This window comes from Vanellus vanellus (assembly GCF_965231255.1).
Source record: "Vanellus vanellus genome assembly, chromosome: 5".
Classification (NCBI taxonomy): domain Eukaryota; kingdom Metazoa; phylum Chordata; class Aves; order Charadriiformes; family Charadriidae; genus Vanellus; species Vanellus vanellus.
In genome coordinates, this window is record NC_138910.1 from 65,659,177 (window position 1) to 65,674,225 (window position 15,049).

The 15,049-nt window shown below is 48.0% G+C and overlaps 1 protein-coding gene across 1 annotated transcript in view; it reads left to right on the forward strand.

Moving 5' to 3' along the window:
• Nucleotides 1-1,250: 1,250 nt before the first annotated feature.
• Nucleotides 1,251-15,049, forward strand: part of DDAH1 (dimethylarginine dimethylaminohydrolase 1) — a gene marked incomplete at both ends in the record, with an annotated part of 59,511 nt that continues 45,712 nt past the window's right edge. Inside the window, one exon of the mRNA XM_082483520.1 lies at nucleotides 1,251-1,556. Within this exon, the coding sequence (XP_082339646.1) occupies nucleotides 1,251-1,556 (306 nt within the window). The remainder of the gene's footprint in view (nucleotides 1,557-15,049) is intronic.

The window sequence follows — 15,049 nt, forward strand, 5'->3', positions numbered from 1 at the left end:
GAAAGGGGAAGATGGAGCTGTGTGTTGGTGGGGTCCTCTGTGTGACCAGAGGGACACTTGAAAGAGCCTTGCCAGTAAAAGAGGAGCTGGAAGGAAAATTCATATTTGTCCTGTCTGCTCCAGTGAGGAGAGACCTCGGTGGTACCTGGGAGGGTGACAGCAGGAGCCGCCCAACCCGGGGTGCTGGTATGGACATCTCCCACGGCACGAGGTCTGGCCCAAAGTCACATTCGCCTCCTGCATGGACACCAGAGGTGTGTGCAGGAAAGGGCTGGCCCTCGTCTGGGATAACCACCAGTCAGGATAAAACCTGGGGAAAATGAAAAGGGGGGAAGTAAGGGTTTCTTTTAGGGGAAGGGTGGAAAATGCTCATTGTTTCTGTCCCTGAGGCAGAGGTGGAGCAAAACGCTGGTGTCCCTTCTACCCCACAGAGGTGGAAATTCAACGGCGAGAAGGAGTGGAAGAAGGTGGGTGAGCGGCCCTGTACAAAGCCATGATGAGGGATTAGGAAGTGGCTGGGCTTATTTCCTTCAGATTTGTATTTGGAACTGCCTTCACCATGGGATAGTCTTCCTTTGGCCGCATAGATGAACCACCCAACTGCTCGCTCACCGCCGGGGATGCAGCAGGCGGCCGCAGAGGGCACGCGGGCAGCCAGCCCCAGGCGTCCCCGAGCAGGAGGGGCAGGCAGCCTTCCCCCTGCCCATGCCGAGCCTGAATGAGCACGGACGTGCGGGGAGATGCGGGCGCTCGCATTCTGTCAGCGCAGTCGTGTGTTTATACGTAACTACGTGAAACCACCATGTCAAACCACGCTGCCCCGCAAGCCACGTAGCGGTACCGGAGCCCCAAGGCAGGCACAGGCAGCCCCAAAGCCCTGCCCAGCTGCAAAGCCTGGGGCAAGCGCCGGCGTCGCCCCAGGGAGGGTGGAGGCCCCACCGCCCTGCCCCTGAGGGGATCGGCCCGCGCCCCTCGGGGCTGAGCGGGCGGCGGCGCCGCTCCCGCCCGCCGCACAGGTAAGCGGCGCCCTGCGGGGGGGCGGCCAATGGCGCGGTCCGGCCGCCGCCGCCAGCCAATGGGAGCGCGCTTGGCGGCGGCCCCATGGAAATGTGCCTGGTGGGGAGCCAATGGGGCGCGGCCGGGCCGCGGGCGGCGCTTTATCAGCTGCCAGGGCCGGCGGCGGCGGCGGTCGTGGCCGCCCGTCCCTCCCTCCTTCTCTCTTCCGCGCCCCGCCGTCCCCGCCGCGCAGCATGGCCGGGCTGGGCGGCGGCCCCGCCGCCTTCGGGCGCTGCACGCACGCCGTGGTGCGGGCGCTGCCCGAGTCGCTGTGCCGGCAGGCGCTGCGCAGCGCGGCGGGCCCCGAGGTGGACTTCGCCCGCGCGGAGCGGGAGCACCAGCTGTACGTGGGCGTGCTGCGGGGCAAGCTGGGGCTGCAGGTGCTGGAGCTGCCGGCCGACGAGAGCCTCCCCGACTGCGTCTTCGTGGAGGACGCGGCCGTGGTCTGCGAGGAGACGGCGCTCATCACCCGCCCGGGCGCGCCCAGCCGCAGGAAGGAGGTACGGTACGGTATCGTAGGGTGGGGGCCGGGCCGGGGCCGGGGCCGGGAGGAGCGGTACCCGCGCCGTGCAGGTGGGCTCGGGGCGGCCGCGCCGTCGGGCGTGTCCCCGGGCCCGCCCCGGCGGCAGCACGAGGGGGGGGGAGGCGGCGGTGCCGCGGCAGCGGGCATCGCTCATGGAGCATCATCCCTCCGCGGTGGGAGCGGCGCGGCGGGCCCCGGGCAGCGGCTCTTGCCGCCCCGGTGGCGCGGAGCCCGGCTGCGCCGGGAGCTTGTTGGGGAGCCGTATCCTCCTGCTCCCGAAAACAAGGGGACGGTGTAAACTATGACTCATCCTTTCTGGGATGAAAGGTTCCTCCCCCTCCCCCCGAGAACTCGCCCCGCTGGGGCCTGCGGGGTGGGTCGCCAGGCGGCTGTGCGGGTCTGTGCCCGTGCTGCAGTGCTGCCTGGTCCAAACCCCGCTCTCATGACACGTTCAGCTTGAGCTCTGTTCCAGGCAGTGCATCGCTGATACCTGCGGTACCTGTACCCGGTGGGCGAGAGCTGGTGTTTGTTTTGGAGAGCTCAGCGTTAGTCTGAGTGCCCTTGAACCTGATGCCACCTGCCCTGGGAGCCACTGAAGGCTCCGTGGGCTGGAGGTGTGTGGGTGTACAGGGGACGCAGGTCGTCTCGTTGGAGAGATGTGTGAAGGACGAGCAGCCACAGGAGCCTTACTTCAGGTATTCTTAGGACTTGATGCACTCAGCCCATTCATAAACTAGTTCGTCAGGCAGTGGGTGTGTTGAAGTGCCACCCAGTTGTCTCCTCAATGAGTTGTGAGTAGCGAATTAAACAGACCTTAAGCTATTTAAAGCTGCGAAACTGCTACACTGGCAACCTACCTTCCTGTAAGTATGTCTTAACATAACCCTCTTCCAGTTCCCATCTTCTCTGTGGTACCATCGCTTGTCTTGTGATCCACAAGCACGTACTGCTGTGCCTGTGGGACAGGGCTGGGCCCACTAGCTGTAGTATGTCAGTAGCTGCTTTTGGCTGTTGAGTGCAATGGATGAGTGTCTCCACTTGGTATTTTTGATGTAGTGCCCTTCTTTTGGCAATAACAAAGTTTACTTGAATTTTGTCCAACAGTGTAACAGTCTGAGATATTGCACAGATCTCGTACATGTGCGCTTCCTTGTGTGTACCCATGTGTATTTAGTCTTTGAAGCACATCTGAATGCTCTTAAAGGTGACAGCATGGGAGTAAAGTGTGCATGTCACATGCTGCTCTCAGAAGCAGCTGTTTCTCAGCCAGAGTCCATGTGAGAGTCCATGTGAGTTGTCACTGGTCCTTCCCATGACTCCCTGGTATGTAGCTACGTGAATCCCATTGCCATTTGCACAATATCTCAGTTATTGCACTTTGTGCATAGTCAATAACTGAGATATTCTCCTGAAGGGGAAATTGTGCAAATTCACAAGTGTGTGGGAGTAGAATCAGCTCTGGCTCAATATGGGTTTTTCCATTTTGAGGTCTCAAATTGTGCCAATGCACAGCGAATTGCAAGAGACCAGATACGGCGGAGAGCTGAATGTGAGAGAGGCTGTAACTATAGGTTATACCATTTGAGGTGCCATCGAGAAATTAAAAAAAACATGAAAGGAAGCCAAGCATGTGGGGTATCTTACTCTCTACAAAGCAGCAGGTTAATTTCTCCTCCTCACTTCAGTGTCTCTAGTTGTTCTGGCTCAGCAGAGGTAATGGACAAAGACACATAACCCAAGGTTGCAGGAGTAATGGAGGAGAGTTAGTGATGTGTGAGGCAGAGAGAAGGGATTTGCTGGACCTTTGAGCAGAAGTGTTGGGTGTGTTTACCTGACAGCGTTAGCCCTCTCCTGGGGTTTAAACTAGTAAATTAGGCACCAAATTAGTTGTATCCTGCCTGTTATAAGTACCAGTCAGGTAAAGCAAAGCTTGCTTTCTTTTAATAAAAAAACACAGGATGTCACATTTACATTTGTAATCCTAAATATGTTAAACTGTTTTAAACCATAATTAGATGTTATTTCCCAGCAACCACAAAAATTAAAAAGAATTTTGCTGCAGGGTATACATGTGGTAACAGTTTGTCATTGTATTACACAGTTTATTGTCAGTTTGAGAATAATACCAAATCTATTCTGTTTGTGTTCTGGGTTTTTTTTGCTTGGCCCATGCCTGCTGGCCCTTAGACCAAGTTTCTTACTGATCAGCACACCCCGTTTTGCATGAAGTGGTAGTTCAGAAGGGATTGGAACTAAAGCCTGAACATAGTGAATTTTTACTAGAAAGAGCAGAACAGATTTACTTCTTTCCATGGGTGACTTGTCCAGGCAGAGTCATGAATCAAGAGGGGAGAAAAAGCTTTGAAGCATAATTTGAACCTTATTAGTTTTGTTGAATGATGGAGCGATATCTCCCCTGAGTTTTCTGTGAAGTAAAGAAAAAATAATTGAACAAACATCCTCTTAAAGCTATAACAATGCATGACACTGCAGTGTAGTGCTTGTCTGAACATGTAACTCTTAATTATTTACAACTATTCTTTCTCCTGGGAACATCATTACTGCAGTGCTTTGTGGAGAGAGGGAGAAGCTGAAGATGCTCATTTCTGCAGGATGATGCCTGGCTGCTCCTGGTCCCTCTCCCCTCGGAGTCATCCCCTGGGGTGGCCTTCTCTCCCCAGCACAGTGACTGTGAGTCAGTTGTTTAGCTAGTGAGTCTGCTGTGTTTGAGTAGTTAGTGACCAGGATTCATCTTGAAAACAGTTAAGATGGTCAAGGCTTTAGAACGCAAAAGTGTGGTCATGACTACTTTGCCCAGAGTTCTGCGCACTGTGGTGGATGGCTTGGCATGTGCCTTGGACATCTGGGCTAACATCTATGATAACCTCACTTTCATAAAGAGCACCCAAAGAAGCAGCAGTGTTTCTTGCAGCCTCCTGAGAGGGTATTTCCTATTGTAGCCAGAGCTTCTCTGCTCATGCTGCCTCCAGCCCTGGTTCTGGAGGTACCAGCTGTGGGTGCTCAGGCAGTTCAGGCACTTGAGGCCTGTGGCCACCCTGAGCTGAGGCAGCCCAGCAGCTGCTCCTGACCCTCCTGTTCATGCTGGTGGGTGGCTGTTGGCAGCCTCCCAAGGTCTTTTCTGAGATTTATGTTCAGTCTCTGAATTCCCCATTGAGATAATTCCTGGAGGCTGGTGGCAAGTGAAGTTGCTGTGGGATCTGTCCTGGCATCTGCCCTGTTAGATGTCTTTATCGATGATCTGGAGAAGATGGGGGCATCTGTATTGAGCTGTGGACAGCCCCGGATAGGGTGAGGAGAGCAACGTCAATACCCATGAGGTCCAGGCTGCTGTTCAGAGGGACTGGAAGCAAGGGGCTGACACTTGGGGACCTTATGGGGTTGAACAGGGACAAACTCCTGCCCTGGGGAAGGATGGATCCCTAGGTAGGGCTGAGTGGGTGGGGGACAGCATGGCAGAAAACCCCCTGGGAGGTTCTGGTGGGTATCACAGTGGCCATGAGCCAGCAGTGTGTCCCCGCAGTAAAGGTGGCCGACAGGATCCTGGGCTGTATTAATAAGAGCAGAGCCAGTAGACTGACAGAAGTGATTGTCTTCTCTACTTGGCTCTCGCATACCACATCTTGTAAAGAACACGGAGCCAGGCTGTTCAGTTGTGTGGGAGGAGGACAAGAGACAGCAGACATAGGTTGAAGCATGAGGTTTAAATGGGGTATAAGGGGGAGGCTTTTTAGTGGGGACGGTCAAGCAGTGGAGCAAAGGCCTAGAGAAGCTGTGCAGTTGTCATCCTTGGAGCTTTTCAAGACCCAGCTGGATACAGTCCTGAGCACCCTGGTCTGTTCTCATAGCTGGCCTTGCCTTGAGTAGGAGGTTGGCCTAGAAATCTCCCGAGGTCCCTTCTAACCTCAATTATTCTGTGAGCATGAAACCTGTTGTATGTTGGGATACATGGAGTCAGACATTTGTTAGTTGAACTGCTATAAAATCTTCATTGTCGAGACAGTGGACAGTCATTAAATCTGGATGGTTTCTGGTCTGATGGATCCACTGGTAGAAAATCAAAGGCTGAAGCCCTGTGAAACCAGCTTCTTCATGCTGCCTCTGAAAGACTGTACTCTTCCCTCAGCTGGCTTGGTCAGCCAGGTATGAAAATGAACCAAGGCTGTTGTAGTGCATTGTCACTCGTACGGTTAACTGGGTGGCAGTGGGGGAAGGAGCCTGGACGCAGTCTATGTACAGCACCAGTTTCTCAAAGTGCAATCTCTTATTCTTTTTATGTAATGTAAGCGCAAACCCGTGAATATTTTAGCAGTACAGTTGGTGTACGCTTGGCTTAACCGAGTTAATGTGAAGCCCAACTCCTGAGCTGGGCCTCCCAGTAAGGCAGGACTCAGCCAGGCTTGTCTTTCTGATCTCTTTGTAACTGTTTAATGGACTTCAGTGCAGAGAAAGGAAGGGATGAGGGAAACTGGGTTGTAGGGTACCATTTCTGTGGAGAACTAATAGAGGGAGAGCTTGTGTCCAGGAAACGCGCCGAGAGGCCAGTGGTAGGTCAGGCTCTGAAGCCTGATCAGACCGGTGGAAGTTGAAGGGCGAAGGGGGCTGCCAAGGTGCATCCCAAAGACGACAGCCTGGTTGAATATGCAGCTGGAGCAATGCTGTTTCAGGTGCCTTGTGCCTCCTGATAAACTGTCTGCCAGATGTGTGAACTGAGCAGAACTACCTCTGTCTCCACTGTTTCATGCTGCTGAAAGCCCATAATGCAATATTTAAGAACTGATGCAGCATGTTCTTTCACTGACTAGACTCCTTATTAAGAAGGCTTGTCATCAATTACTGTAACACTGTATGCAGCAGGCAAATTTCTGTAGTAGTTTGTAATAGCATTGATTGAGCTTTCAGGTTTTATAGATACTATTGCTTACCCCTCCAGCACCATTGGATTCTTTACTGGTTGTCTGTCTGGAACAAAACAAAATAAAACAAAATCTGGGGTTATGTCTGTTCTTGTTCCAAGTTATTGTAGGGAGAAAAAAAGAGTTGAATTAAACTTGGTTGTGTTCAGTCAGTACTGGGAAAGAGCCCAGTATTTTTTTAGTAAAGTAGAAAAATTAGTCATGCATTTAATGATTTGTTTGCAAGAGTCAGACTTATTTCAAGGCATTATGTTTCTGTGTTATCAACTTCTGAACTTATTTTAAAATTCATAGTTTCTGAGGACTTTTGGATTTGGCAGAAAGGTGAAGGATTTTGAAGTAAGCCAGAGGTAGATAGCTAATGCGGATAAGCTGGTGTTATGTTTAGCTGTGCGCAGTCACCAGTGTGCTTGATGTTCAAGTTGAGTAACTCCAATGGAAATGTTGTGATCGCTGATCAGATTGCCAGTTCCAGCACCTTTTGTTCCAGCAGTATGTTCTCAGTTGTTTATTCCTCTAGTATAAACTCTTCACGTCACCTTCTGAACACAAGAGGGTTAGTTGCTGAGAAGAGCCCTCATCAGCACATTGCTCTTACTGCCTAAGTTGTCTTAATATGCTTGGGATAGCACAAAACAGCATTTCCACCATTTCTGTGCTTATGCAGGCAGATGGAAACCCAAAAGCTCAGCAAAACGCACCCACAGTGACCTGGCCTCTTCTCAGCTGTCGCAGAGGGAAGGGAGAATAGCTGGTGCTGGGAAAGCTTCCGGAGCTGCTGCGGAAGAGATCACTGTGGTTCCTTCCTTGGTTGTTGAGGCAAAACTTCCACCGAAGAGTATTGTTATTCCCCATCCCTCTAAGACCCACTAGGTACAACTAAACCATGACAGGTCTGCATGCCTGTGGTGTAGGATGATAGACAGTCCTTCAACAGCGAGGACGGGGGATGAGCAGCAAAGGAGTATGTCAAATCCCATCCTCTCAACAAGCATTGGAGAAGCCTCCTAATTGCCTTTTGAGCATCTCTGGGTACCTCTTCCTGAATCTGCCTGCTGTGTGGCGGGGCATTGTCCACAGCAGCACTTCTGCAGAGCTTTGCTGGGCCAGGTAACCTGCTCCTCAGTGCCGAGCACCCTCATCTGCCACCCCCCTCCCACCCTGCAGGGCTTCTGCAGGGCTGCGCAGCCCTGTCTGAACTGGAGCTCACACCCTGTGCTGAGCTGCAGTCCCGGCTGCAGCTTACTGCTCGCAGGAATGATCCTCAGGCAGGTTCATGGAGGCTTCTGGGGAAACTGAAGGCAAAAAGATGCTAGATGATTCCTCCACCCCTCTGTAGACCTAGATGGTTCTGTAGGATAATGTCTATTGCAAAGTAATAAGAGCTAGGCTTGGGAGAAACAGATCCAGGACTCCGCTAGCTCCTGTGCTTAATTAGGTTATGTGCTTTGTATTTTATTTTATAGCACATGCTAGTGCAAAAGAACCTGTATTTGCTGACTAATCGCTTAAACCAGCCTCTGCACAACTGGCAAAGATCTGTCTCATTTCCATGAAGGATTACCACTTGCTGATTACTAGAGTCAGGAGATTAAGCATTTTATTACCACTTTACATAATTCATAGTTCTTTAAACTGTCTCAACAAATTTGGAGGGGTTGTATATTTGCACAGACCCCTTTGCATGTCCTTATTGTGCTTTTCCCTTGATGTTACTGATTAACTTTGGTGTTCTGCCTAAAAGGTTATCATAGAAAGCACAGAGGTTACCACTGTGCCATTGCTTAGTGCCTGAAAGAGGAGGTGAGTAAAGATGGGCAAATGCTTTACATGAAGGTTGACAAAAATTACCAATGGCACTAGGTACCTTTCCGCCCTCTTGTCAGATGGTTTATTCTCAAATACTTTTCTCATTCTACACTGAGCCATATGCATGCTCCTTTAGCCTGTCCTTTTCACCATCTTAGTCTAGCCTCAAAATTAGAGTGAAAGTGAGCTAGGTATTTTAAGTGTTTTGTTTTCAATTATACTGAAAACAAGTAGTGAAGTACCAGTCACTTCAGATATGAGGTATACTTGAGTTTTAATGTGGCTTTTGGTTGTCTTTTGTGGAGCATGTAATTGGCAGAACCAAATGTAGTGATCTTTCACAAAGTGGGTGTCACTTGGAGGCTTTCTGCAGGAGCAAACGAGTGATGCCCACCATAGGGTACAGAAGGCAATGAAGTAACTCTCATCAGAATCTGCATCAGTGTTTTCTTTAATATATTTCCTTAGCTTTGATTTTCAGTGTTTTGGTATTAGCATGTAAATTAACTGAAAAGCACGCAGTAGAGGAGAAAAGCTTCTTAAACTGTACTTAAGTTTGCTCTTATTGAGCATTGAGAAGTTTAAAAAACAGTCATTTGGACAGTATCAGGTAGACCTGTATCAGGAGCCTATGTAATGGCAGTCTCAGACATGAGGAGGGATGTTTTAGTCTCCTAAAGCAGACTATTTTACAAGCAGTTTGATTTGTTTTGATTTGGTTTTGATTTGTTTCTGTGGCTTTGCCCCTTCCATCTGCTTTGCAGTTTAAGGGCTGCCTCTTGGTTTGGGTAGGTGGTTCTTTGGTCTTAAAGTTTATTGCTGATGTAGCTCTGACCCTACATTAATAGGGCTGACACTTTGGGTGAACTGGCTATGCTAAGAATTGTATTTTTTCATTTTCGATTTTGCTTCTGTGATCACTGATCTAATGAAAATGTTAGGAAGTAGCTTCTACTCAGATCGATATAAGTGGACTGTTTTCATCGTAATTGGTTTCTATCTATAGAACTGTAAAACAATCTTTAAGGACAGTCTAGGAGCAACTTGGGTTTCATGCTTTTCTAGCAGAGGCAATATTTAGACCTTGTTATTAAATTGTGATGTCAAACTTCTCAGGAATATACAAGCTGCTGACCAGAAGATTAAAAAAAAAATAATGCAGAACCCAAATGAAATGCCTGTGTTTTTTTTTTTAATCTCCTGTGGACACTGATTATTATTGTGCAAGCCCAATGTCAGCTTTTGTACCTTGTTAATCACTGTTCCTTTAGCTGTGATAAATAGCCCTTGGTGAGCTTACGGTTCAGTGCAAATGCTAAGTGGTTAGAGGTTCCAAATAACTGTAAGCATTTCCTCAAAGGGAAAAGAGCCTTTTGCTGCTCTTACTTATACATATGGCTTGGAGCTACCTTGCTCCTTCCCCCAAGAGATTTCTGCCGGGACTTTCAAACTGAACCTACATCTTTTTCTTGGAGAAGTGCCTCACTTAAAAGCATTGTTAAAAACTAGTTTACTGCAGTCACTGCTGGGATTATGGTGCTGAGATTCAAAGGTGGGTTTGTAACCTCCCCGATGTAGGTTGCCTGATAGTTGGTTTGTTGTGGGTTGTGGTTTTGTTTTGTTTTTTTTTTTTTTTTAATCCTATGCTCCATACAAGTCTACAACTCCCTACACACTCCGCAAAAGAGCGGATTGGCGTGTAGACTGCAATGCTGTCTTCCTCATCATAGGACCTGACAGCATCTCGGGACAGTGGCAGAGTGCAGCGTGTGACGCAGAAGAGCTCCTGCGTGCTCTGCTTCTGCCTGCTGGCTTCTGAGATGCTCCAGTTTGGAGAGTGATGTCTGCAGCGGAGGTTTCCCATGCTGTACCAATGGCACAAGCAGCGGCTGTTTCCAGCACTGTGCCAGGACACACGTGCACAGAAGTATGTTTCTAATTTTCCCTCCTCTGCCTCCCACATGCTTCCACTTGCAAGCTCACCTCCATTCCCATGTCTCTCCACCTCTTGCCCTCTGTGTCTCCAGATTGGCCTCCCATAGCCCCCATGTACAGGTCCCCCGAGCCAGGATCCTGATGTGCCTTGCCCACCATGCTCCTGTGCAGAGTGCGGGCAGTAGTGCTGCTGAGCTGTACGGTGCTTCCCATGGGAAGGACGGGAGCTGGAATAGCATCTCTGCTGGCAGGGCACACCTCTGCAGGGCTGTGCTGAGGTGGTGGCCAAGTGTGGCTGTTTGCTGGTAAACCAATGTGTGGAGCCGCCTGTCTGTCACTGCATTAAAGTTCTCAAAACTTGATTAATTTCCATTTCTGCTAAACTCTTCAGTAACTAATGCATTATAGGTTTATATAGCAATCTAGCATTTCTTCTAAGCAGTGTGATGCCAGGTCTTTTAGCTGATATATGGCTTTTGCTGTAAAGCACTCTGTCTTGAGGAAAGATTACAATGCTCATTTCAAGGTCTTTTACTCCACTTTCTGGAAGAGCCATGTCTCATGTTTTTACACAATGCTATCTGTCTAGCCACATATATAACCCAGTGGAACAGATGCTCCTTAATCTTTTATTCCCATTATCTCTTAAGTGTTTGTGTTTCTTTGCAGGTGCTTCTGGCAGTTGGCTTTGTACGGACAGTACTTCCCACATTCTGGTGCCAAGTTCACTGTGCTCACTTGTTGCCCCAATGCTGCATCTTGCCAAGCTTCCTCCAGTTTTAGGGTCCCAATTGTTTTATACCAAACTCCAATGCTGTGTATAAAACCACTGTGATTCCCTGGATGCTGATTCGAGAACATAAGTCTCAGCTCTGGCAGTGGACAGGCTGGTTTGTTGTAGAACATACTTCTGATGTAGAAACATAAACATGGTAGGGGCAAGAACCTCTGGTTTGTTACTGTTTCTCCAAAAACCGCATTTGATCAACAAGGCCAGTTGTGTCCTTAAACTCACTGCCTCCAGTTGTCCTTAGTAAGGGCACGCGATTCTTCAGCAAGCATGACTGGTCTAAACACTGACTTTTAAAATTAAAATAAACACATGCAGACTCTAATTTCTAGCAATATTACTGGTTATGCTTCCCTTGCCGGTTCCTCTGGAGTGACTCTGGAATGGGTACTCAGCATCCGCTGTAGGCAGAGCATGACTCCACTGGGGGTGCAGTGATCACATAGCAAGCTTTAACTTGCAATACTCTGCTCATACTGGGTATTTTGTGAGCTTAGCAGCTCAGATTAACCTGGGCAAACAGTGTCTATGCTTCTGCGTGCTCCAGTTTTCAGAGGATTTCTTGTCTTTGTCAAAAGTCTCCTGGTAAATGGTGCTGATTCAAAAATGGAGACCTGATTAAATGTCTGACCTGAAACACAAGTCGCCTATACTAAGTGGTTTTTATTGCCTATAAGTTACCACAGTACATAAGACATCTATGTAGAAGTCATTGCTTATGGCAGGCTTGCAGAGGTTGGTGGCTGCAGAGAATGTGTTCCTACCAGGAAAGTAATTGCTGATCATTAATTGCTTTAAAAAAAAAAAAAGGTTGTTTTTCTACAGGAGCATAGGTCTAATCAATCAAGTTTATGGTACAAGAGAACTTCATTCCTGGTATCAGATCTGGGCAGTCACAGTTCTAGGGTGAAGACAAACGATGCATTCACAGCATCAGGTGATCATCTCTTTTCTTGCTGCCTCTTTTGTGGCAGTATTAGGAATTTTTCTTTCAGGAAAAATTAAATTAAATGTTTTATGGCTGAGATGCACTGAGTCAGGTCTTGTATTCATCCAAGGCCACTGATCACGTACAGGTCAGCTGACCACACTGGAACATGCCATGTTTCTGTCATTTTGAGTCAACAGCAAAACCAAACAAGTATTTCAAACATGGCTCGTTCAAGACTTTTAGAACTCATTTTTACTTCGGTAGAAATCCAGCATTTAGCACCGTCTTTAAAAAATAATTGTGATAATTTGTTTTTGGAAGGTTTATGTATGTTAATAGTAAAGGAGCTGGCTATCCATGTCTGTCTCTGGAAGCCAACTGAAGTTCTCTGTCAAGATGGAATCATCTGTCTCAGCGCAGTCCCAGCTGGCCACTGAAGCGAATTGAAACAAGACTGCCACATAATTGGACACTATTGGCAGTATTTTGATGGATTCTGCATTTCTGTTTTCTTTTTCTGAGGCTTAATGTAGGAGCTGTCAGGGAAGCCGAATCCTATACCTCGTAGAAAGGGTGGTCTTACAAGATCTCCAGACTGTGCCTCTCTGTAAAAGTGAGAGACATTTACCAGTCCTATGGGAGTTAATTTTGCAAACAGTAAAATTGCTTTGGAGAGTTTCACCTACCCAGACAGCTGAGTGTGCCTGTCATCGCTGGTCTTAAAACAGTAAAACTGATGAATCTCAAGTATCTCGTGTTCTTCCAAGACTGTACAGAGGAGAGGTGGTGCGGCTATTGCTAGTCGCTAAGTATTTGCTGAAGTTTAATGCACTAGTTCATGGCTTGGTATCTGTTACAAGCCTCTGATGGCAATACTAGTGCCTGTGCTAGCAAAGGGTGGTTGCAAGAGCTGAAGTGAGCAGTGCTGTTGAGAGGCAAATAGAAACTGATAGAAACAATAGGGACTGATGGAGGTTGATATGAATTGGATACTTGCATTTTTCCAGTGAACACTGAAGTCTTCTACAAGTTTTCTTGGGTTTTCTGCAAGGTGATACGGGGTGACTTCTGTATTCACAGAATCACGGAGTTTCAGAGTTGGAAGGGACCCCTAGTGATCATCTAGTCCAACTCCCCTGCTAAAGCAGGACTGCCTAGAGCATATTACTCAGGACTGCATCCAGGCGCGTCTTGAAAATCTCCAGAGAAGGGGACTCCACAACCTCCCTGGGCAGCCTGTGCCAGTGCTCTGTCACCCTCACCATAAAGAAGTGTTTCCGTGTATTTGAACGGAACTTCCTGTGTTCCAACTTGTGCCCATTACCCCTCGTCCTGTCACTGGGAACCATTGAAAAGAGCCTGGCTCCATCCTCCTTCAACCCACCCTTTAGATACTTGTAAGCATATTCAGAAACTTCCAAATGCGGTGCCTTCCTGGAGTAGAGGGTGTCAGAGGAGGAGGCACAGCATTGCGATAGACCCTTTTCCACCATCCTCCTGGCTGCAGCAGCTCAAAATGTACGCAAAGAACAACTGGGTTTAGTGTAGTTTCTAGAAGAAACCAGGCAGATACTACTCTGGTGGTACTGATCTTTGTCCAGCAATTCTTGATCCCTTTGATCTGAACTGGTTTTAAGGAAGGAAACTGTCTGAAAGGTAAAACCCCACCAATGCAGGAGAAGTAGCCAGGGTAGAAGAGATGTGCTGTCAAAGCCGGTGTGAAGAAAAGGGTGGGGGGTGACCTGACAGCCTGCGTAGGGGAGAGCCTTTGTCAGCACTTCATGCATCATGCTGGATGCCCCATCTTCACTAATGTTGGCAAGTCCAACTGTGAAACTCCAATCCATATGAAATGGAGCTTCAGTAGTGCCATACAGCAATCTCTTATTTTTATGACCCTTAAAGCAAGTGTTTCTGTTAATCCTCCTCTTGTTCTTGGATGCAGCCTTATTGTTACACAGTAAAACCACCAGCTTGCCTTGACCGCAGGGCTCTGGGCTAGGACAGTCCCTTCTAGATGAGCATTTCCAAAACTCTTTAAATTCTGTATACCTCCAGTATTGCTGAAAGGCCATTTTTTTGACTGGGCTTAAATTGATTATTCATCTGGACCTGAAATGCTGTGTGAGGTTCTGGTTACCCACTCTGGAAATGCAGTGTAAGCAGGGAAGGTAGGGGTGGATGAGAAGACCTTGCTGCAGTGTCGAACTATTTCTGTATGAAGTGATGCTAATTAGATAAATGCCTTCAGCTCAAAGTTATTATGGGGAGGGGAGAAATAGGAGAGCTCTACATTATCTCAAGTGGTACAGAGAAAATGAACTGGGAATTATAGTATGAAACTTGATGACATCCAGAGAAATACCCAGGCAGCAAATTCAAGCAGAAAGAAGTACTTTGTCATGCAGTGCACAACTGAAATGTCAGATTCATTGCCAGGATGTTGTGGGGGCCAAGAGTACAGCTGGGCGTCAACTAATGAAAGCGAGATCCATCAATAGCTGTTTAACACTTTGATCCAGATGCAATATCTGGCTTTGGAAATATGTACGCTGCTTCCTACAATAAGCTGAGGAAAATATACTAGAGACAGCAATGCTCTATACTTGTAGTCTTTCTGTTACTCTTTCCTTAAGCTGCCAGTACCAACCGCTGCTGGAGTCAGGCTACTTGGATATACAGGTCTCTGTGACCCACTTAAGCTGTTCATGTATTATGAATAAGCTGTAATACTGATAGCTGTTTAGCAGACTCATAATGAGTCACTTGCTGTGATCCTGAAGGTCATGAGTTGTCCAAGGACTGCCGTTTGGGAGGCAGCTGCCCTGCTTTAACCTTGCAGAGATCTTGCCAGTGTTTCCATCCCACCGGGCAAGAGGAACCTGTGTTCAGGCTTAATTAGAGCGTCCTATGGCATAAGGTGGGCCATCACTAGCACCAGAAATGGGTGCTTTAAGGTCAGATGTTGTTGTTTTTTTTTTTTTTTCTTCCCTGCCTCAGTATATCCATCCTAGAACAGATAGTAGAAAATAGAACGATTCTACCATTAAGACAGTCAGAGATATTTTATG